Source organism: Pteronotus mesoamericanus, unplaced genomic scaffold, assembly GCF_021234165.1.
Source record: "Pteronotus mesoamericanus isolate MK-2021 breed Mesoamerican mustached bat unplaced genomic scaffold, CSHL_Meso_final contig_116, whole genome shotgun sequence".
NCBI lineage: Eukaryota > Metazoa > Chordata > Mammalia > Chiroptera > Mormoopidae > Pteronotus > Pteronotus mesoamericanus.
The window spans coordinates 3,391,731-3,413,667 of record NW_026555027.1 but is presented as its reverse complement, the minus strand read 5'-3'; the positions used below and the strand labels follow the sequence as shown (position 1 = coordinate 3,413,667).

General features: G+C 50.9%; 1 protein-coding gene across 2 annotated transcripts in view; it reads left to right on the top strand.

Moving 5' to 3' along the window:
- RUNX1 (RUNX family transcription factor 1) overlaps positions 1-21,937 on the top strand; it is a 209,915-nt gene that overhangs the window by 116,507 nt on the left and 71,471 nt on the right. Inside the window, exons 2-4 of one of the 2 annotated variants that reach the window (XM_054578156.1) lie at positions 7,403-7,441; positions 13,254-13,507; positions 19,360-19,516. In XM_054578156.1, coding sequence (XP_054434131.1) covers positions 7,403-7,441; positions 13,254-13,507; positions 19,360-19,516 — 450 coding nt within the window. The remainder of the gene's footprint in view (positions 1-7,402; positions 7,442-13,253; positions 13,508-19,359; positions 19,517-21,937) is intronic. The other variant, XM_054578148.1, reaches the window with a different exon arrangement.

Genomic DNA, 21,937 nt, shown 5'->3' with positions numbered 1-21,937 from the left:
TATTATTGAAACATCAATTATGTAACATTATTACTGTAATGTGAAAACATGTAACCATTACAATATAGATCTTAGGATTTTTAGGAAACTTAAAGAAGTATTTGATTACGTGGAATGATCACTTCTATTGTTGCTGACTTTTTTTAGCTATTTTTTGTTTCACACTACAAGAAATTTTAAAGCTTTTGCGGAGTATGACAATTCCAGAACCTCCAAGAAAGCAAAAAAGTGATAATCTCAGCCCACTTTTTCATATAGATTCCTGTTTCCCACACTTGAAGAGAGAACAGGACTGCAGTGAGCTGGCTCCTCTGCGGGCCGGGGGGCACCCTCGGGCCAACGTTTGCTGACTGCTCGTCCACGCGGTGCCTCGGGAACTCCTTCACGGACAAACTAGACCTCTTGCTCTCAGTTCTTAGGTAGATTTTCCATGTCCAACAAAGACGGGTGATTTGAACCCAAGATTTATCTTGAGCCTTTACTTTCCCTTTCTGAGGAATTCTGCTGCATTTATGGGAAAGGTCTCTGCAGTGTATACGGGGTCACAGATAGGAAAACGTTTTATTTCTGTGAGGAAAGAGAGCACCAATCTGAGGTACTAAGAGTTTTAACAGTAATAATAAAGAGGCCTATAGCTGTTTATTCTATGGGCAAAGTAATTAAACTATGTCATACATCCATATATTTTTTAAATTATTATTTTATAATACAATACACAGTGAAATCTCACGAACTGGGTTGACATGGGAAAAACAATTAGTGAAAGGTTAAATATGAATACTTTTAAATACCTGTGGTAATAAAATATAGGTAACACTTATGAATCGCTATTTGTCTCTAATCTCAATTTTATGCAAATTATAGACTAGAACAACAAAGCGTTTGTTCTTTGTTCTCTACTTTGTTATTTCTTCTGAGGACTTGGGGTCTACTCTGCAAGCCAGACCAGGAGCCGCCTCCCTGAATTGGGCTATTACTGTGTTTTAACTGGCAGGCTGCTAGCAAATTGACATATTGAGTGGGTTTTTGCAAAATCTATATGTTATCTTTGAAAATAAACCTATTTATAGGAACTGCTATTTGAGAATGAGTATCATTTAACCACATTGCAACTCAGTTTTGAAACCGTGACTTTTAAAAAGGAACCTCTTATTCTAATCTGTGTTGTTTATATGAATTTCGTCGAAAACTGGCTGTGCTGGAAGAGAAAGGGGTGAGAGGCGCTTTGGGGCATTCTCTCCGAGCCCAGGGAGACCGAAGCGCTCCTGCCGACGCAGAGCCCTTGGGGCGGTAAATCTGCTGTGGAAATTAACGGTGCGTGGGACTGACGTGCGGCTCGTTCGTGGCCGGGACGGTGCGTTCGTGGAGATGGCCGGGGTTCATTCCGTTGTTGTTGCTGTGGGTGTGAGTTCTTCTGCCTCTGAGTCAATCAAGTACTGCTGTAACAAAAATTCAGAACTTTGCTCAGGACAGCTCAGAGGGAAAATATGAGTCAAGGACTATGTGTCGCTTAACGATGTTTACTGACAGCAGATGAAACCCAGGGCTGCGCGCCGGCAGGACTGTAGCAAAATTGCTGCGAGGGGTGGATTGTGCTTTGAGTGGTCACTGTAGAGCCGCGACATCCAGCGCCATAGTCCCGGGCCACGGGTGGCTGTCGAGGACTTGGAACACGGCCACAGGGAATGGAGACGGGCTGTAAGTGTACAATACACACAGGACTTAGCACACAGAAAAAAAAGAATGTAAAATATCTCAATAATTTTATATTGATTACATGCTGAAATGGAAATGTTTGGGTATATTGAGTTAAATGGATGAAAATATAGGATTAAAATTAATGTCACTCATTTCTCTTACGTTTTCAAAGTGGCTACTAGAAAACCTAACATGAACACACATGGCTCATGTTCTGTTTCTTGTGGGCAGCATTGCCCTGGGACAAGAGAGAGAGGCCATGGGGTTCAAAGGCACTTGCTCGCCAGGGTCTGGTGAGGAAACGTGACCGGTGACAGCATGCGGAAGGGAGCCGCCCTGCAAGGTGCTCAGCTCGCTGGGGCGACCGGGCACTGCAGGGGACAACTCGCGCAGGTCCACCCCGGGCCGATGGCTGCGCCTCGGTTTCTTCATGTGCGCGGTGAAGGGAGGATTGTGGGCGGGCTGTGCGAGGAGGTTAATTAGAACGTGACAAGCACACGCGGGGTCGGAGCCAGGACGCACCGGCCGCTACAACAGTACACCACAGACAGGGCAGCTTCAGAACCCGGTTTTCTCCTGGCCCGGAGGTCTGAGGTCAGGATGCCAGCGCGGTCAGCTGCTGCCGAAGGCCTTTCTCCTGGCACGCACAGGGCTGCCTGCCTGCCTGCTGTGAGCTCTCGGGGCAGAGAAAGTGAGAGACGGAAGGAAGGCTCGCAGACCTCCCGCTGCAGGGGCACCCACCCCATCGGGAGCGCCCCGCCCTCACTCTCCCCTCTGGGTGGAATGCCCTCCCACCGGCCCCACGGTCTCGCACGTCACGTTGGGGGTCGGGCTTTAACATATGGGTTTGGGGGGGCCACAAGTTTTAGTTTAAAAGTCCAATCAGCCCTGGCTGGTGGGGCTCAGTGGACTGAGCACCGGCCTGCAAACCAAAGGGTCGCTGGTTCGATTCCCAGTCAGGGCGTGTGCCTGCATTGCGGGCCAGGTCCCCAGCGGGGAGCATGCAAGAGGCAACCACACATTGATGTTTCTCTCCCTCTATTTTTCCCTCCCTTCCCCTCTCTAAAAATAAACACATAAGATCTTTAAAAAAATTAAAAATTAAAAAATTGTCCAATCAGAGATAGCAACTTGGCAATGTTGTTTATGGAAACCTCTTAGACACCACAGTCTAGTGCGTGCGGGGCACAGTTTTTGCTGGATACCAAGCAGCTGCCCTTGGTGCGTCTGAGTGTGGTCCTTGAATCGCCAGCCACAGCATCACCCGGGGTGGGCAGTGCAGGATCTCAGGCTCCGCCCCAAACCTGCTGATGGAGGATCCATCCTGAACCAGGTCCCCAGGGCTCCAGAAACACACAGCACTGGCTAGGGGTGCAGAGAGCAGCAAGACAGCATTCTGGACAAGGTGTACAAATGCAGTGTTTACGTGATTGTGTCGGAGGGAGAGAGGGGGTGACTCTTTGAGCTAGACCAAGGAGTCAGGCAGACAGGGATCAAAATATCAGCCTTATCGCTGATAGGACTTTTGGAGATGGTAGCTGAGGTACGCGGCCTTCTGACACTGGACCCGGGAAAGGGACTCGATCATCAGCACACAGGTAGCGTCTCCCCAGGATGATAAGCGGTGGGGAAGGCACTCACCGAAGGCAGCGGGTCCAACCCCTCCCCGATGGGGATGGGGGTCGCCCTTAATCCTGCGGGACCATGCCACAGAGCGCGACCGGAATTCGGGATGCACAGAGAAACTCAGATGTGACCCGATCTGCCAGCCGCGGGGTGGACGATTGACCCAAAAGTACCGTAGAAAGTAAATGGAAACCCCTTTGCAACAGACCGGGTGAGACGCTGTGAGAACTTGAACCAGAACTTGATGGCCACAGGGATGGAGAGGGGGACAGGCTATAACAAAGAGACACCAAAAGAGGACTTGGCAACAGAGTGGCTGGGGGCACAGATGAGTCCCCGATCTAAATCTGAAAACTGGGAGAATGGGGAGGGCAAGCTGGTCCAAGACGCGGCTGATGAGTGCAGTGGTCAGTAAAACACACATGGCCAGTGGTCACGTGTTCATTTCCTCACGTGTCTTCCATCTGACGCACCCTTGCACGTCATGTCGGGGTTTCCTCCCCACCCTTGCACCCCTTTCCCTCCCCTGGCCCGCACCAGCCAGCCTTCCCCACACCCCATTCACTTTCCTGTCCCCCGCGCCACTGACTCTTCCAACGGAAGTCTCCCTGTCTCCCCTGTGGGCAAAGGCAATGCAGTCTTTTCGGCCTGCATTCTCACGGCCTTGGCCTTGGAGACACGCCTTTCCTCTCAAATCCCACACCGTCCTCTGGTGTCTAAGGCCCTGTTTTCTCCGCTTGCTCCTCCTAACTCCGCCTCTGTGGCTGTTCCCTCTCCTGACCATCCCTTGAATGATGACCTGAGACTCTGTCAGGATTCCTCTGTCCACGGGCTCTTTCCCCAGGCAGCCTGAGCTCGGGCAGGTACACGAGGGCCTTTGGCTGCTCTAGACTCTGCCCCGAACCCCTGGCTGTCCCCCCGCCCCTACAGCCCGTTCTGCACGTCCCAGCTGGACCCACCGGCTCCCTCCGCCCCTGCTCGCCCGGCCCTAACTGCTGCGGATGGCACCTGGGCCACGGCTGGCGGTCCTCAGCTCTGGCCGTCCCTGCTCCCCTCTCCCGTCTCCACCTTGACAGACGCTCCTGATTCTTGTCCGACCCCCCGCAGCAGCTCCATCCCCTCCGCTTCCCCCACGTACCCACCCCGCCCCCCCACAGGTTTCTTTCCCTACGACACACGGGTCCCCTTGTTCCCGGACTTCACAGCCCTGGTAGAACCAGTTGCCCTTACGTTGACGCTCACCCTTCTCCAGGTCGTGCCAGTGCATATGACCCGCATTCCTGTCTTCCAGCTCTGTGTCGTGTGCGAGCTGCCGCTCCCCAGCCCGTCCCAAGGTCCCAAGCCTGCGCTCCAGCTCTCCCAGAGCTGACGGGCGGACCTGTTCCCCAAGTTCAGGAGTCTCCCAGGCCGATCCCGCAGCCCGGGGCCGCGCTCCTCCTGCTCCTTCCCACCCTGACCAACCCGGCCTCCGACCTCCAGCCACCTGGGCAAGGTCTGCCCCGTGCCCAAGACTCGAACCGGGTCCCACCCGGGCTGGGCAGGATGGCTTTCCTGAGCCCACCAGGAGGGGCCTTCCCCTCTCCCTTCTGTGTCCCCTCCCTCCCTCCACCACCCGGGACCCTGCACCCATGTGTCTGTCAGCGGCCGTGACACCCGTGAGCCTGGTACTCGAGAAGCATCAGAGGGAATCTGCCAGGAGGAAAATCAAATATGCACCTGGGGCAGCCCTCGGTCGCCGTTAGGAAAGAGTGGAGGCAGGAAAAGAATAGAAATCCATTTTATAGATTTATTCCGAATCCAAAAGCCTCTCAGCCAAATGGACCTTGACCGGCTCCTCAAACTCTGTGGATCGCCAGACGTAACTTCAGGACACGCCTCCTAAGATTTGAAATTTGCATGGGGAAGAATTTCAGGGATACTGTCCCATGGAGACCGTGAGACAGTGAGGATAAAGGGGAAAGATGAGACCAGAGTTTAACTTTCCAGAGCTCTACAAAGGACACCCATAAAAATACACAGTTGTGATCAGAAAGAGACATAGCTCCCCATACGTGCAGTGCCGTGTGTGGACACGCGTGTGAGCATGTGTGTGCGAGTGTGCCTGAGATCAAGAGTGAAGCGCCCTTGTCAAGTTTCCTAAACTCTCCAAGTGTGAGGTTCCTCGTCTGTAAAACAGTATTGTTGCAAGGACTGGCTCAGGCCAGGCTACAGAAGCAGTGCTGTTGCCTGGCACGTATTAGTATCCGTGGAGAGCACGTGAGCCTGGAAGACAGAGAGGGAGGGGGAGAGGGAGCCGGAGGACCAGCCAGGAGGTGCGGCTGCTCTCGAGGGAGCCCGCAGACCTCTCCTCCCTTACAGCTCGGGTTCCAGCACCTGTAACAGTTCCTTGGGCAAATCACTGCGAACCTCCACGGTGCTGCTCCACCTGGGGCGCCTGTCCCCTCCCTGCCCTCCCTCTCTCCCTCCTGCCAACAGCCTAACGACATCAGCTCTGTTTTCAAGACCACTGAGCCAGGGCAAACTAAGGAAACTGTCAACAGACCCTAGGCACACCATTCAAAATCTACTTACCTTCGCCTTTTTTTTGGTTTAAAAAAAAGCCTTGGCTTTTCTCTCAGAATCACTGCAATGTTAGGTCCATAAGAGAAAACACTTCTTTTTCACCCTGCTGCTCCTGCTTCTCGCCGTCGGATGTGGAATGGCTTCTCAGGGTCTCAACAAAAAAACCCTCAGGATGGAGGGTCGTACTGGGCGTCTTCGCCCTCAAGTCAGCTGCCTGGTCGGTCAAACCACTGCGGTCCCTGTCCTGAACCCGACCTACTGAACTGGCCTTACTAACTCCAGGGGACCTTTGTCGTTTTTATTTTGACCTTACCATTCATAATTAGTGCAGATGGTTCCTTCCCTGTCCTGATATATTTTTTTTCATCTTTTTGGAGTCATTTTAGGTGCACGTCAACCACAATCTCAGTGTTTGGGGCTGCTCCTTCGAGCCTGTCCATGTGTAACTCCTTTCATCTTTCAGCACAGGGCAGCCCTTGAGAACCCTTATTATTCTAGTTGCTTTTTCTGCTTTGGCAAAAATATAAGACCAGGGAGCTGCCCGTCTTGTTCTCCTGCCTGTTTAAACAGCGTCTGCAAATCTGAAGTAATTACCTCCTTTCTTAGTTTTAAAAGTTTTTAAAAGCTGTATTACACCAATAGTATGCAGTGGAGTTGAAAGCTTTAAAACTGCAGTATTGGAAATGCCCGAATTCTAAGGCTTTGAGAAACGGTGTTTCCTCCAGCTTCATCTCTGAGTGCCGGCCATTGTCAACATGTGGAGCTGACGGAGTCATTTCAAATTCAGAACGTTGCATGTAGATATTCAAGGGAAAGAGAAAGAGCTTCCTATGGCTTTCCTTAAGGGATTTGGCTATAACTGTACACGCAGCAGCATATAGTAAGTGACTCCTATTTGAAAGTTATCATATGATCATTATTTTCAGTAATAATTGATATCATCTGTTATTTCAAGAATGAGACATTTCAGTACAAATAATCTGCCCTCGTAGCAAAGGGAAAGGAAACGCAAGCAAGGAGGGAAGAAGTCTAAAAACGCCCTATCGCTGGAAGTAAATGATTTAGACTCTTCCCCATTACAGATTTGTAAATGTTTTTGCGTAATTTCACCTTGCATTCTGAGTCACTCCTCCGCCCTCCAAATGTGTGTGTGATGTTCATTCAGTAAAGCACAGGTGATTCTATGATCGATGAAGAGTCAGCATTAGCCGATGGTGGACAACGTTGGCTGAAGGCACAGAAAACCACGTGCCTCTGTAGCAGTTCATTTTTATTTGCTGATTTACTGTTTTAAGCTATTTTGGGGCCAAAGCTGGACAACGTGTTATAAAAAATCTCCAGTCCTAAAAAATGTGAGAGGAAATGAGCTAACAAAAAAAAAAAAATTAGAGAGGGAATTTAGTTTTTATATTTGCATTTACTGCAATTAGAATGAAATTCACCAACTGTCGGTCAACTTGGTGTACGCTGACAGTACAGTCATCCAATTATTTTTTTTTCCTTTCTATTCTTTCAGAATGTGTACATGGAATGAATCCATCTAGAGACATTCACGGTATGTTAGATTCCCAATTATGCTTTTATAAAATATGCACATTCATATATATGCATATATGTGATTTTATCTATGTAGCCTATAAATAACATGATATAAACTAACCAAATAATTAAGGCTTTTTTTTTTTTTTTTTTGCTGATTCAAAAATACTTAAAGGCTGTTTTCTGTATTGTAATTGTCAAACCATATAAAACGTTCCCATGAAACCTTAAATGATGCCCTCAGTGCTGCGGTGCTTACCACAGGTAGAATCGGCTGTGACTCGGTGACTCTATACGACTCTGAAAGAAAATAAAAAAACAGAGCTTGGCTTCTGCATGTTATAAACCAGTTTACTACCCGTGTCATGGACGTGGTCACGCACTCTCTTTAGGAGGGCAACATGTTTGCTGCGCATCCCTAAATCTGCAGAAGACTAGTTCTGGAATTTTCTCAGTCTTGCCACTTGGGAGCTGCACAACCGAGCTTTATGAAGGTGAAGTGAAATACTCACCCGTCAACTATGGTATCCCATGGAAACAGGCACAGGGAGGAGGATGCGGTGGAAGAACTATGGAAGGAGATTTCAAAAGGGAAATAATCGCAAAGCCCCTTCAGAGGCAGGAAAAAACATGTTTAATTGAACCCCAGGGTTGAAAGTTGGGCGGTGCACATAGCAGGTCACTGCACACAAGTCACCCTCCTTTTGAAGGTCCCTTCCCTGTGACATTGGCACCGACTGCGGCAAGGGGGTTCAGAGCCACTGACAGAAGACATTCTCTGGGTTTTATCTTCATTTAAATGGTACTGAAAATACAAATAATTCTTTTAGAAATATTAAATTTTTAGAAATGTAATTTTAGAATTATATTGCTCACAGGGGGGATTGTGATTTTAAGAGAATGATGAAGACTCAAATCCCAACTTTACGCATATTTTGTTTTTGAGAGGGTTTTGAAAAGGAAAAATGTAAAATATTTAGATATTTTCTGAGACCACCTAGAGTTACACATTTACCTAAAGTTGTAGAAGAAAAACATCAATGAGCTGTTCCTTTATTGTCCTTTCAACTAACCACATACTTACTTTTAAAATTCCCTGTGAAAACTCACATTCCATTTCTGTTAGGAACCTTTCTGAAATTTCCCCTGTGGAGCAAATTGGGGAGAATCTGTCACAGAGCATCCGCCCAACATACCGCTTCTTGTGCTTTTATTTTGTATGAGGACAAAAGGAAATGTCAGGGGTATTCCAGGGGAACCCTGGGAGTGAGCGGGGCAATGTTTCCTTCCATTTCCCCGCTGGGGAGGGAGAGGAGGGAACTTCTATACTGCCGCTGAAATGAGAGCTCTTGGTGGAAAGGATGTCTTCATTTCCTACACGATGTTTCTGAATTTTATAATATCCGTAAGAAAAGCCCCTCACACTAAAGCGTTGCCGGTGCCCCTAAATTGAGTCCCAGGCTGTCTGCTTTCCATTCGTTTCAGTTCCTCGGTAAGGAAGACGCAGCGCTTTGCTTCTGGTCTTCAGGTGTGCGCAGCGCAGCTGCAGCCTGCGCCCATTCCGGGAACCCCAAGAGCCCGGCGGGATTGAGAATAAATCAGCAAAGGCTCTTCCTTGCTACTATCATCGTCCTCCGCGTTGGAATTTGGGGTGTATTTATTGGTTGAGACTCTCACCTAAGTAGCGCCCACGGTGCTGCCCTTGAAAGGCTACACTTGGAGCATCTATCGCTGAACCTGTCTTCTCGTTCAGGAAGGGAACTTGACGCCCGCGGGGAGGCTGCTGCGGAGAGCCCGACCCACAGCCTCTCGCGGGGTTAGGGTTTCAAGCCGCCTGAGCCCAGGAGAAGCCCCCTCTGACCTTTCCAAGGCGCGAGTTACCCCAATCCGATCTTCCCTCCCGCCCCCGTCGGAGCCCATTTTTGCCTCCTCCGCCCTGCGGAGCCGCACCCTGCGCCGTGGGGGTCCCTGGGGATGCACCTGGCGGGCGGCCCCCGGGAGCGCTTGCGGGGCTCGGAGGGAGCGAAACGCACGTGGGCCCGGACAGTAGTGTTTTTCTCGCCCCTAAGTCGCCCCTGAGCGGGTAGTGGGGTTTGGTGACTGTGCAGTATTTGGAATCACTCGGCCCACGTGGAGAGCGGACCTTTGGGAGTCTTTATTTCTTACGGGGCTCTTCAAAATCATTTTTAAAGAAAAATACAAAGGAGTTTCCTGAGACCCCAGACCCCCGAAAACAAACCGGGAGTGCCCCAGGTTTTCCGGAGAGAGCAAGGGGACGCGCCGGCCTGGAGAGAAGCAGGGGAGGCATGAGGCTGTTGGCGCCCTGGCGGCCTGGGACTGGCCGGCCGCCCTGGCCCGAAAAGGGGTTTCGGTAAGAGACCCAGATGAAGGCGAGTAGGGACAGCAGGGACCCCTGCCCGAGGGTCCCAGCGCCACCAGCTCCGTCGCTGGCGCCGCGGGAAAGGGACGCGACCGCTCAGTCTAGCTCCCTGTCAATTCTCCCCAAAACTGAAGTTCTTACAAGATCGACCCAAAAACCGCGGGGAGGGCCGGCAGAATCCGGCGCCGTCGGGGTGTTCCCGGGAGCATCTCAGCCGCCGAGAGTCCCGGGCGGCGAGCAAGGGCGGCTGCTGCCCCCTGGCGTCCACACACGGCCCCTGGCTCAGTCCTCTGCCCTCTCCGCGCAACCCGCCAGGCCTCGCTGATCCTTGGGCGAGGGAAGCAGCCTGGGCGCCCACCACGGCCCCCGCCTCCATCATGCTGGCCCCAGCGGCAGAGCCCGAGGAGAGTGCGGGGAGGCGGCAGCCGCTCCCCCAGCCGTTCGTCCGCGGGGCCTGGGGGAGGGGGGAGAGGCGGATGGAGGGAGGGAGGGGCCCGCGGTGGGCGGGTGAGGGACCCCTTCTCTAGGGAGCTGAAGTTGAGGGTGCCGTGGGGCAGGTGGGGACGAGTTGCGTGCAAGTGCCCTACCAGGAGGTGAGGGACCCCCGCGGAAGAGGGAGGGACCCTCGGTGCCGGGGACGATGCTCCGGGGCGGGTCCCCTAGGCTACGCGCAAAATGCCCGCGGCGCCGGGCACAGCGGGAAGTTCCCGCCCGCGCGCAAAGCCGGGGTGGGATCGGCACCGGGGCCGCGCGCGCAGGGGCGGGGAGAGGAGCCGGGCCGTTTCCGGGGTGCCATAGGTGGGTGCGGGGCGCGGGCGACCCGGGCCCAGCCGGAGCTTTCGCCCTGCCGCTCCGAGGACGAGGAACGGGCCCAGCGGATGCTTTCAACTTTCTTTCCAGTCGCAAGTTCTTTGGGGTCTTTTCTGACTGGGAAACCCCTTTGCCGGCCGCTAAGCACACTCAGCCGGAGCGGGGCGCGCTGCGTAATTAAGCCGCGGCCCAGACGCGGCGAAAACACCAATTAAAGAAAACAAGCCAAGAGAGAAAACTAAAAACACAAAAACCATGTTGTGGAGACCGAGAACCGTCTGGCCTCATTAAATGAATCAGCGCCACTCCGCCGCTGCCAACCGGGCTTTGGGGCCGCGCAGAGCAACTCTCAGGCCGGGCCCTCGGCCCTCCGGTACCCTCGTGGTCGAATAGCACCCACGCCGGGGAAGCGGAGGCTCGGCCGTGGGCGCCCGCCGCAGGGGCTGGGGCTGCCTGGGGACTCTGGCCCCGGGTGCCTCGCGGTGGCCGCTGTATTTCCAGGGTGCGCGGGGCGTCTCCCTCTTGCTGGTCGCCGGGCTGGGTCGCTCCAGACGCAGCTCCCGGTCCGAGTCCTCCCGGCCGGCCGGCCTCCTCTTCTTCCATCCACCTCTTTGGTCCCCGAACCGCGGCCACCCGTGGCGCCGCTGCGCACTGCAGCCCCAGGGACCACGGCCGCGCAACCAGCGTAGGTGAAAAGCCGCAGGGCCGCGGTCTGCAGCAGGGCGGGGTCTCGGGGAGCGTGTGAGCCTTTGCGTGTGTGCACGGATGCGGGCGCGCGGGGAGCGCGGGATGGCCGCGGCGGCCGCTGACTCCCCACCCCGGCTGCGTACAGTAGCGCGCCGCGGCGCGGGCGGGGGCGGGGGCGGGGGCGCGCGGGCCAAATCCAGGAGCCCGCGGCGGCGAGCCGCGCCCTGGTTGATACCGGAAAGGCCTGTGATTGGCCCGTGGCCGCCCTATGCAAACGAGCTGAGGGAATGGAATTCCTCGGGCCGGGCTTACAGTAAAAGCACGTTCATTTCCAGGCACTCTCATTCATAGAGCCAGCGGGCGCAGGCGGGACGGGCGCCCCGCGGCCGGACCCAGCCAGGGCACCACGCTGCCCGGCCCTGCGCCGGCAGGCACCTCTTTCGGGGCTCCTGGGTACGCTAGAAGAAAAGTCAACCTTTGCTGCTTCTCCTTGACCTGCGTTGGAGCTTCGATTTTTTTCCCCTTTCTTTCTTACTTTTGAATGAACTGGTTTCTTGGCTGGATGGTTCAACTTCTTTCCTGGCTGTGAACTTTTCCCCGGTTGTTTCCTTTGACAACTGCTGGAGAAAGCGCGCTGTTTCGAGGCGAGCCGCGAAGTTGCCTGTGCGTGGCGGTGTGCGTGGGAGTGTTTGCGTGGGTACCTCGAGCGGCTCCGTCTGTTTAGATCTGCGCTGCGGTGCCTCCTCGGAAGGCCCGCTTCACCTGCTGCGGTTACACGGTGCTCGTGGGTATTGGCGCGTCCCGGCAGTTAACCAGCCGGCGCTGGGGCGACGTTGGAGGAAGACCATCTCGCTGCTGCCCAAGTCTGGGCTGACTCACGGAGTCCGTGTAGACAGTGGCTGGCTTCGGGAGAGTGCGTGTCTGCGTGCGTGTGACTCGGCTGCTGTTCAGCTGCCACCAAACCGCAGGATCAGCCACAGACTTAACCAACATCCCCAAACCCGAGTTCTCAGATGTGGAGAGCTATACCCTGAGTGTCATCAAACTTGGACTTTTTTTTTTTTAAGATTAGCTTTTCTTTGAAAAGCTGACTTTTACGAACTGAGCATTTTGCCAGAACTTATTGAGAGACCATGACAAGTATTTCTAGCCCAGCCCTTCTCCAACTACTGAAGCTGATTTTCAAGGCTACTTAAAAAAAAAAAAAACAAACCTTCAGCAAACATTAATGGATTTCTGTTGTGTTTAAATTCTCTACAGATTGTATTGTAAATATTTTATGAAGTAGAGCATATGTATATATATTTATATGTGTATGTATATGCACATACATTAATAGCAGGACCTTTGGAAGTAGCAGTTCTTGCTTTTGAGGACTGAAGCCAGTTTTGCATGATAAAAGTGGTGATGTATGTGGAAGACAACCCTGTGTTTTCTGTTGTGTTGGGACTTTAGACAAAACTCACCCGGAAAAACTGACACGGCGATTGACCACTGGAACTTCCAAATTATGTGTCCTTTTTCTCTCCGCATAAATATTTTAGGAAGTGTATGGGAATTTTGCCTCCCGGAACTTTTGTAACAGCCAAAGACTTAACTTAAACTCTCAAAGCAAGAATCAGAAGAAGATAGTCTCCCTTGGCATTTGGCTTTGGATCCTGGTCGCCCACTTTTTAAAGCACTAAGCGGTCGGATGCTGGGAGCCCTGCCCGGGTCTGAGGCCCGTCGGCAGAACTAGAACTTTCCCCCTCCGGGACAGCTAGTAACTTAAGTCAGCCCCCTCCCCCACCCCCACCCCCACCCCCCACCCCCGCAGCAATAAAGGCCCCTGAACTTGTATGTTGGTCTCCCGGGAGCTGCTTGTTGAAGATCCGCGCCCCTGTCGCCCTCTGGTAGGAGCTGTTTGCAGGGTCCTAACTCAACCGGCTTGTTGTGATGCGTATCCCCGTAGATGCCAGCACGAGCCGCCGCTTCACGCCGCCTTCCACCACGCTGAGCCCGGGCAAGATGAGCGAGGCGCTGCCGCTGGGCGCCCCGGACGCTGGCGCCGCCTTGGCCGGCAAGCTGAGGAGCGGGGACCGCAGCATGGTGGAGGTGCTGGCCGACCACCCGGGCGAGCTGGTGCGCACCGACAGCCCCAACTTCCTCTGCTCCGTGCTGCCCACGCACTGGCGCTGCAACAAGACTCTGCCCATCGCTTTCAAGGTACTCGGCCCGGAACGGGTGGTGGGAGGACGGGCGGAGGCCGGCGGACGCCGGGGCGATCCGGGAGGCCGGCGGCCAGGCGGGCGGGTCCGGCCCCTAGTCCATCCCCCGGCGCTCTTGGGAGCCGGGGGATGCTGCGTTGCCGTGGCGACCCTCCAAGGGACCCGCCTAGGCCCATCGGGGCTCCCTCCGGAGAGGACTGCAAAACTCAGGATGGCCCCAAACACGTCCACGGAGGGCCGGCGGGGACCTCCCTAGCGGGGGGTCTTTAGCTTTGAAACAACGTAGGAAAAGTGATAACGCGGCGGGGACCAGGCTGACTGCTCCCCAGTCCTCTCTTGCCACCGCTGGCCCAGCACCCAAACTATCCTGCCTCCTTTCGACGGAGCATGGAGAAATAATATACTTTCATAGCTTCGGGTCGGTGAAAATAGGCTGATCAGGGGGACTGTCGGCCCCCCCACCCCCACCTTTAACACCCCGGTAGGAATTAGCATGTCTGAGGTCTACCGCGGGCGTAGTTAAGTTTGCGAAAGTTTTCGAAGCAAGCCTCGAGCCTGATCCTGCCAGAAGCGGCGAGGAGTGACTCCGGTTTCTTTCCTGGAGCCCTTCTGCGCGTTATCGCCGGCTCACCTAGATTAAGCCCAGCCCCGGGCAGCCGAAGGTGGCCAGGCTGTGCTTCGCGATCCGGCGTCTGATCCGCCCGGGGTCTGCCTTTGAGGACCCGGGCGGGTAGACCAGGCAACTTCAGCTGAGTGGCCCAAACCCCTGATGTTGCACTCGCTTTCAGCTGCTTTTAAAAACCTTGGCCTTAAACGGGGATATGTAAACAACCCCGGGAGTTTTTAAACAACCACTCCACCACTCTGGCAGCGAACAGCAGGAGTTTAATTTCGGCCGTGGGGACTCTGTTCTTCTGTTTTGGGTGGGTTTAAGAAGCGTAAGCTTTTTAGTATAATCGGTACAATTGCTTCCTGTTCATTTAAGGGGCCAAAGGCAGGCAGGTGAAAAAAAAGGCTGTAAAGATCGGCTACTCTTTTTTTTTTTCATTTGATTAAATAACTGTCCCCTTTAAGGGGAGATCAAGCTTTTTTTAATTTAATACAAGCTTTTTTTATGGTTCTGGGCCTTGCTGGGATCTTGATCTACTTACAAGGAAGAATGTTTGCTCTTTTGAAAAGGACCGTCAGAGTTCTGTAATTTTTAAGTCTGATACGCCTTCCAAACTTCGATCAGGGTTTCTAAGACAGAACAAACTGTACGGCTAGTTGTGCCTCCAGATTCGCCGCCCGTTCTCTGGTTTCTGAAAGCAGGAGGTGCGGAGGGTGTGGAAGTGAAGATAAGGCGAACCAGGCCCCGGCTCTTCCCCTGCCCTTCCTCCCTTTATGCAGATTTGCTTGGGAGCCCATTTCAATTTGAAATCATTCTAATCCCTTTACCTAAAGAGACTCAGCTCTCCGGGGGCACTGCGTCCCCTCCTGGAAACTCGGGGCCCCCAGGCAGACGGAGGAGGCAGACCAGTCCTTAGCCAAAGGCCATTTAAAGCCGAGGCCCCTGACCCACTGAGGGTTCTGTGGCTTCCTCTGGGGTGAATCAGGGTGGCCTCTGAATCCGCCCTCCTGGGCCAGGAAACCCACGCCCAAAACCCTGCGTGACAAATGAAGAACCTTCAGGAGTTGAGAGAGGTAGTTTCTCAAGCCACCACATGAAAGTATTTATTTTCTGCTGAAAGAATGAAAAAAAAAATCATATAAATTGCTTTTATGAGCCATGAGGGAGTTGTTGTTGTTGTTTTTAAGCAGAAATCTTAATAACCGTCGAGGATTCTTTTTAAACATGACTTTTGCCTATTTGCTCTTTTTGTTTTCATCTCCTTTGTTTTATGGGGTGATGGTTTTGTAGGCTCCTAAAAGATCAAGGTAGAGAGCTCTGGAAAAAAGTTCATGGGTCTTGAGAACATTTGGGGGGCAGGAAAGGACAGCAGAGAAATCAGACCACTTGATTAATATCTGTCATCACCTCAGTCCCCACTAAGAGCGGCCCCTTCCCGAAGGGGACCTGCTCCTCCCGGAGCTGAGGGAACAGATGGGCTTTCCAGGAGGATCCGCGCACAGAGGGCAGGGATAAAAGCAGCCTGGGCCGCAAAGGGGGCTGCGTGCCCTGCCTGCCTCGCCCGGCCCGCTCCCCTCCGCACCCGCCACCCAGCCGCCGCCCAGGCAGCTTCCACAGAAATGATTCCTTTAAAAATTGGATTTTTAAATAAGCCTCAGACAATCTCTTTAAGAAGTTAATCAGTTGAGAATTATTATGTTCCCTGTAATAAGGAGGAAAAACGGGCAACAGTGATAAAGTCTGATGATATTGATGAAAAGAGCATTTAAGTCTTTCCTTAAGAGTCTTCGGAAATTCTAGGTGTAAATCTTCTGCTTTAATCTTTGAAACTAGAGGGAGATTAAAATTATGAATTTTCCTTAAAATAGATTAGAATCATTCTAATTGCTTATCTTGGACCCCGACGTGCCCCCCCCCCCGCCTTTATTTTTTAGGGTAGGAGAGATGCATATTGGACTCCTGAGGAAATCTTCAATTTGCTCCATGTTACCCATTATTTACGGAAGCAGCCTAAAAGGCTGTTTGGGTGACTTAGTATATGTTTCGTAATATGGTACTATTCCAGTTTGTTTAGGCCCCGGTACACAGAATCCACAGGCACAAAATAAACATGCCTTCAGCAAGTTCAGAGGCCGTGGATGCTGACGGTCATATTTTTTCATAAGAAAGAAGTAAGTCATGTTTCTGTCGGTGAGCTCGCAGTCCTGAGCTTTGCATTAAACGTCATCTCGGCTGAGTTCTAAGTTCCACTTCATAGCCTTCTTTGAAACAGTGGAAAATTAAGGGATTTGAAATAAATGAATTGTAACTGTAATTTCAGTCTAATTAGGGTTGGTTTAAATGGCAGTTTGAACTGTGAACAGGCTAGCCAAGAGCAGTGTGGTTAGGTCCCTGTATAGGAGGGCTGATCTTTTGCCCAACTTCCTGATACTTTAAAAACAGAGAAGTAAAACAAAATATGAGATGCCCTTTGGCCAACAAGTCCCTTCTTGCCTGTTTGGTCTGTTCTAAAAGGAAAATGTTTGTGTTTCCTCGCCTTTTGTTTATAGCTTTTCATTCCAGTTGCTTTTTTTTTTTTCCTGTTTAAAGTTAGGTTTCTAAATTCTCTTTATATTGCTTATCAATGATAAAAGTCTTTCAAATTAGCAGGCATGTTAGTTTTAAATTTTTAAAAATTGTTTTACCTAGTCTCAATGTGGTTGTTAATCATTAGATGATATATGTTATCTAAATTAATGTAATTTTCCTGGATTTAATATTCTTCGTCCTCCCCACATGAAAAAAAAAAAAATCCCTCCAAGACCAACAAAAGGCTAAGTAAATGCTCTTTGAGCACCCAAATATCTTTGATTCCTGCTGCATTGTTTTCTTTTTTTTATAAACTGAGAGGTAGGAGTTAAACTCCTAACTTTTTAAGTCTCAAATTCCACCCTCCACAGTCTTTCCCATTTAGCCGCCATGATCAGTTTGCCCTGCGCCCGCTTCTGCTTGGGGAAGGCTTCCTGCCTTCCGTGGCCCCTGCCAAGGGCAGCCCTGGGAAGGAGAGCGGGGCCGGGCAGGGAGCACGGGGCGAGGAGGAGCACGCCAGGGGGAAGGTGGTGCGGAATCCGTGTGGGGAGTTATAAAACGAGAGTGATTTACTTTAACCTCTTCACAGGAGTGGTTCAGTGTGAAAACCATGTGGCTGATCCTTACTGAGGGTTGAATGAAAATCAAGAAGCCAGGCCATCACAGGAAGATGGGGATGAGGAAGTAAAAATATGTGTTCAAGGGGGACATGTCGACACTGTGAGCTAATTTTACAGAGGGAACTGAAAATGGAGAAAAAAAGAAAAAGTGGAAAAATTTGTAAGACTCTGAATTTTTTAAGAGCAGAATAAAGCCAGCACATTTTGTGGGAATAGGGGAAATGGCAACAATAACTGAATAACTGATCAGGGAGATTTATTTCAGGGCTGTTTTTGAAACAAAAGGGAATTGTCTTTTTACTGCTCTTAATTAAACGGCAACATCACCTTTATAATGGGAACTAAATACCTAATTAGAGGGTGCTTGGGGAATAAATAGCTGTGTTTTTAAATCTCCTTTATTTAAAAAAAAAAAAAAAAGTCCCACACTTGGATGGAAATGATTAGAAAGAAAGATAAAAGACCAGACCTTGTTGGACGGAGCAAGTTGGATAAATAGGTGAGAAAGTGCCCAGTGCCTGAGAGCCCGTATTCCTGGGGCCAGCCCGCCATCCCCCCCGCCCCCCAGAGCGAGCTGGGTCACTTGTCACACTTCTTGGAACCCAGGAGCTGAAGCATCAGGATGAACAGAAACGACAGACGGTCGCGTGGAGGGCGTGGGGAAGGGGCGATGACTAAGCAGGCCGCGCAGCTGGAATGTCGAGCAGCAAGGCTCTGCTTTCATGCACGTGACCCTTGGGCAGCCTCATTTCCAGACAGAAAAGGCCTGAAAACATAGGTATTAGCCAAAAATTTAGGCCGCAATGATGAGGCAAAGCTTGGGAGGTGGAAACCAGGAGAAGAGGTCAGCGCTGTAGGGGCTTCGCTGTCCTGACTCAAAAGCAAAACCGCGATGTGAATAACTGTATCACTGGGGTGAATAGCACAGATTTCACTGCTGATGAGAAATATCAGCAATGACGAGAACAAGAAAAACTGGGGACATTTTCGCTTGAAATTCTCTGATCACTAGAGAAAAGTAGAAACAATGGAAATGTAGCTCAGGATAAATTTCTAGACCAAGAAAATAGTGGCTCATTTTAGGGTCCCGTGATGGCCAAGCAATGAATGCTCCTCCCCGAAGCAGCATTTGGGTTGTCCTCTCCGGGGCACGCTGCTTTGAAATGACTCGCTTTATTATTACTGGAGCATCAAAAATAGGCGCCTGCCCGTTTCCTTCAGCAGCCCTGATAGGGATCCATTTTGGTTCAGAGGCGTTAAAGCAGTTCCCCTTTCAGATCCATGGGGTCGGAGGTAACCACAGGCGTCTGTTAGGACGCAGGGAACGCGCCTCTGGGACCCCCAGGCCCCCCGATGTGACGTCGTCCCTTCCCGAGCTCACAGGGGCGCAGGCAGTGAGCCCCCCCCCCCCCCGCCCCCGTCACCCAGGTCTGTCAGCTTTGTAATGGCTAAGAAACACAGGACGCATTTCTGATTTTTTCCCTGGTGTGTCAGGGTTCACTGCTGCTGAAAATCGAGACAGGAGACCTGAGGAGGGGCTTCCAAGGTGGACCACAAAGGGACAGTGTCCGTCGCTCAGGAGTCGTCAGCAATTCCGTTGTAACAATTTCAATTTTAGCAGCAATAAGTTGAAACGCCTACAAGTCAAGCTGGCCCTTTCGGGCCTGTCCGGGGAGGTCGGGCCAGTGGGAAGTGGACTGTTTTTCACATTTGAGGAGTTGAGAAGAGATGAGTGTCTGTGAGGAAGCGCGGCCTTTCCAGGCCCTCACTGCGGTTCGCCTTGCCCCAGCTGAGCTGTGTGACCTTACGTGGCTTTCTGAGGTGGACGTTTGATGATCTGAAATTTTATATTTAGCTCTGCGTTACCGAATTAAAAGCAAATCTTCCCATTCATAGCTTTTCTGCTGTTTTGCTTAATTTAGATTTGCTCTTCCTTGGCAAACTAACGCGGGTCACATAATACCCATTTCATTTTAGAACAATTATTCCATAAATGACAGCAAAATTTGTGCCATTCCTGACGTTTGCATTTGTCCCTTGACTGGTGTGTAGGTGGTGGCCCTGGGGGACGTTCCAGACGGTACTCTGGTCACCGTGATGGCCGGCAATGACGAAAACTACTCGGCCGAGCTGAGAAACGCCACCGCGGCCATGAAGAACCAAGTCGCGAGGTTCAATGACCTCAGGTTTGTCGGGCGCAGCGGGAGAGGTATGTATCTGCCATAACCGAACTTGAAACGCAAAGTGTTTATGTGGCAACCCACCCGAACCTCAAAACCTCCAGAAGTTTCTGTGATGGGTTTCCTAGAAACACGGTCTGCTTGTTATTATTGCTACATCAAAGCTTTTAAAAAAAATACTTAAAATTTAACATTTTTAATAGAGTCTAGCTTTTCCTCCTTGTTTTCTGATTTGCAACATGTAAACCATAAATCGTGAATTTCAAGGAAACCCCTCAGCGCCTCCCTAAAGAGTAAAAATACGAAACTCGCCGTCATGGAGACTCACATTGCACCTCTGGGTTCTCTTGGACAGTCCCCAGAGATCCACGCACGGGGGCCTCAGCCCAGGTCTGTGCGCTATTTGTGGCAGGCGACAGAGTTTCAGATGGCCACCTCCCATCATGTTAAGGACTGTATAGTACATGATTTTGGAAATGCTGTTTCAAGTAGGCTGAACTTTTGATGGTAAAAGATACAGAAATGGTGGCCGTACCATTCTCGTTGGGTAAATCTGACAGCAGTGTGGCCTTCCTATTAAATGGAATTGGGGTGCCATGCTGTAACTTGGGGGGCCGGGTGGGGCCCAGTTAACACCTCAGGTACCAGCAACATTAAGGCCTGGGTTACCCCGGGGAACGGTGTGCGTTAGGGCAGGTCTCTGTGCGGTGTTAGTACCATAGTTCGCTGTGTTTCATGCGCACTTTTTGCCCAAATTTTTGAGGGAAAAATGAGGATGCACATTATACATGGGTAGTACATGAATTGCCTTGTATCTGTTCTTGTGTTTTGTAATTATTACATAAAATTTCTTGTACCGTAATATGTTCAAAAATACATGCTAAAATTCCTTTATAATACACAAAAGAAACCCAAGTATCTAAGTGTAAATAAATAAAAAGTCGAATTAAAAAATTAAAATGAAATATTTTTTTTCCCTGAAAGTTTGGGCCAAAAACATGGGTGTGCATTTTACATGGCAAAATATGGTCTTTTCTGCCCATTTCCAAACTTTTGGAGGAGGCGGAGGCGGCGGAGGAGGGCCGCCCTTGGCCCCGGCCCCGGCTGCAGGGGCCGACGCCGCACTGTGAGCGGCCGTAAGCACTGGAGGGCTCACGGAGAGCGGTGGGGGAGTTTGTTTTGAAAATCTCATCTTTGGAAAATAAAAGTTCTTTTAAGTAAAATAAAAAAGTATGATAAATACCCAAATAACAGTAGGTGACTCTTGCATTGAAAAAAATGAAAGTACAATCAGTGGACATTTAAATAGAAGAGTCATCATTGCTTTTTCTAAAGGCTTTCAAAAATATAAGAGAATCTGTGTTCTTAGGGAATTTGATTAGTCGAAGAGGGGAAAAGGGGAAAGGCACGTTGGTTTTTTTGGCTGTGGTTTTTGCTACCCTAGCTGTCCGGAGCATTCCCAAAATAGAATCTTCGGTAGGGAAAATTTAGAAAACATAAAATGATTGAAAATATATGTTCGCAGTACTATCTTAATAATAGGGTAGTGCAAAGAGAATTATATCCACTTATTGAAAGCATGAGGGATGCTCTAAGGTAGAGAACAGTAAGTCATTAAATGGGTTCACTTGTTATATTAAAAGTCCCCGCCTTTCAGTAAATGGAATTCACATCATGATGCAGGGATGGGTGTTTGGAAAACATCTTCAATGAAGGCTCTGGGTGAGTAGCTGGAAGAGTGGGTGAGAAGCCAATAAAAAACCGAGGCCCCGCCCCCCCGGTCCATGCCTACCAGCCTGGCTAACAGTCTTAATCCAGCTCTTGTGGATTTCCACTCCTCGGAACTCAGAGCCGAGTATCCTTTGGTTGCCTTTCCAGAGAAAGTGACAGTATCATACTGTGCCTCTGTGTGGGTCCCCGTGTCAGGTTTAGGTTATAAAAGTTTTGGAAACTATGCAGTGGCCCGCACCAGCGACATTTTTCCAGGAGAAGTTCCGTCGTGGAGCCGGTGATAATAGAGGAGGCGGGGAAGACGGCGCGCTTCCTTTTCTGGCGTTGGGGGCTGGTCTGTCATCCCATTGGCCGCTTCTGTTTTGAGTGGGTGACTAATAGGTGCTTGTGTTTACTTGGGTAACAGTGAACTGTTTCCCCAAGGTGTGGATTGTTTGCACTTGGCTGCCTGATCCCTGCCAGTACGCCCTTGAGTTTGCATAGAACCCAAAGAGTAAAATAGCTACAACAAGGCTGGGCTGTCTTCTGATAACCTGGAATGAGAAAATTAATTGAAATGGCATAAACAGACAGTATCTGTTTTGGGGAGCCTCTGCCTCCCACGAGCAGGAACAGGGCTTCCAGACTCCAGGAACCCCGACTGAGCGTCTGACCCAGTTAAGGTTACTGCGTGTATTGTTGGTCTTGAGTGATTTTTTTTTTATTTCTTTGGTCGGTAC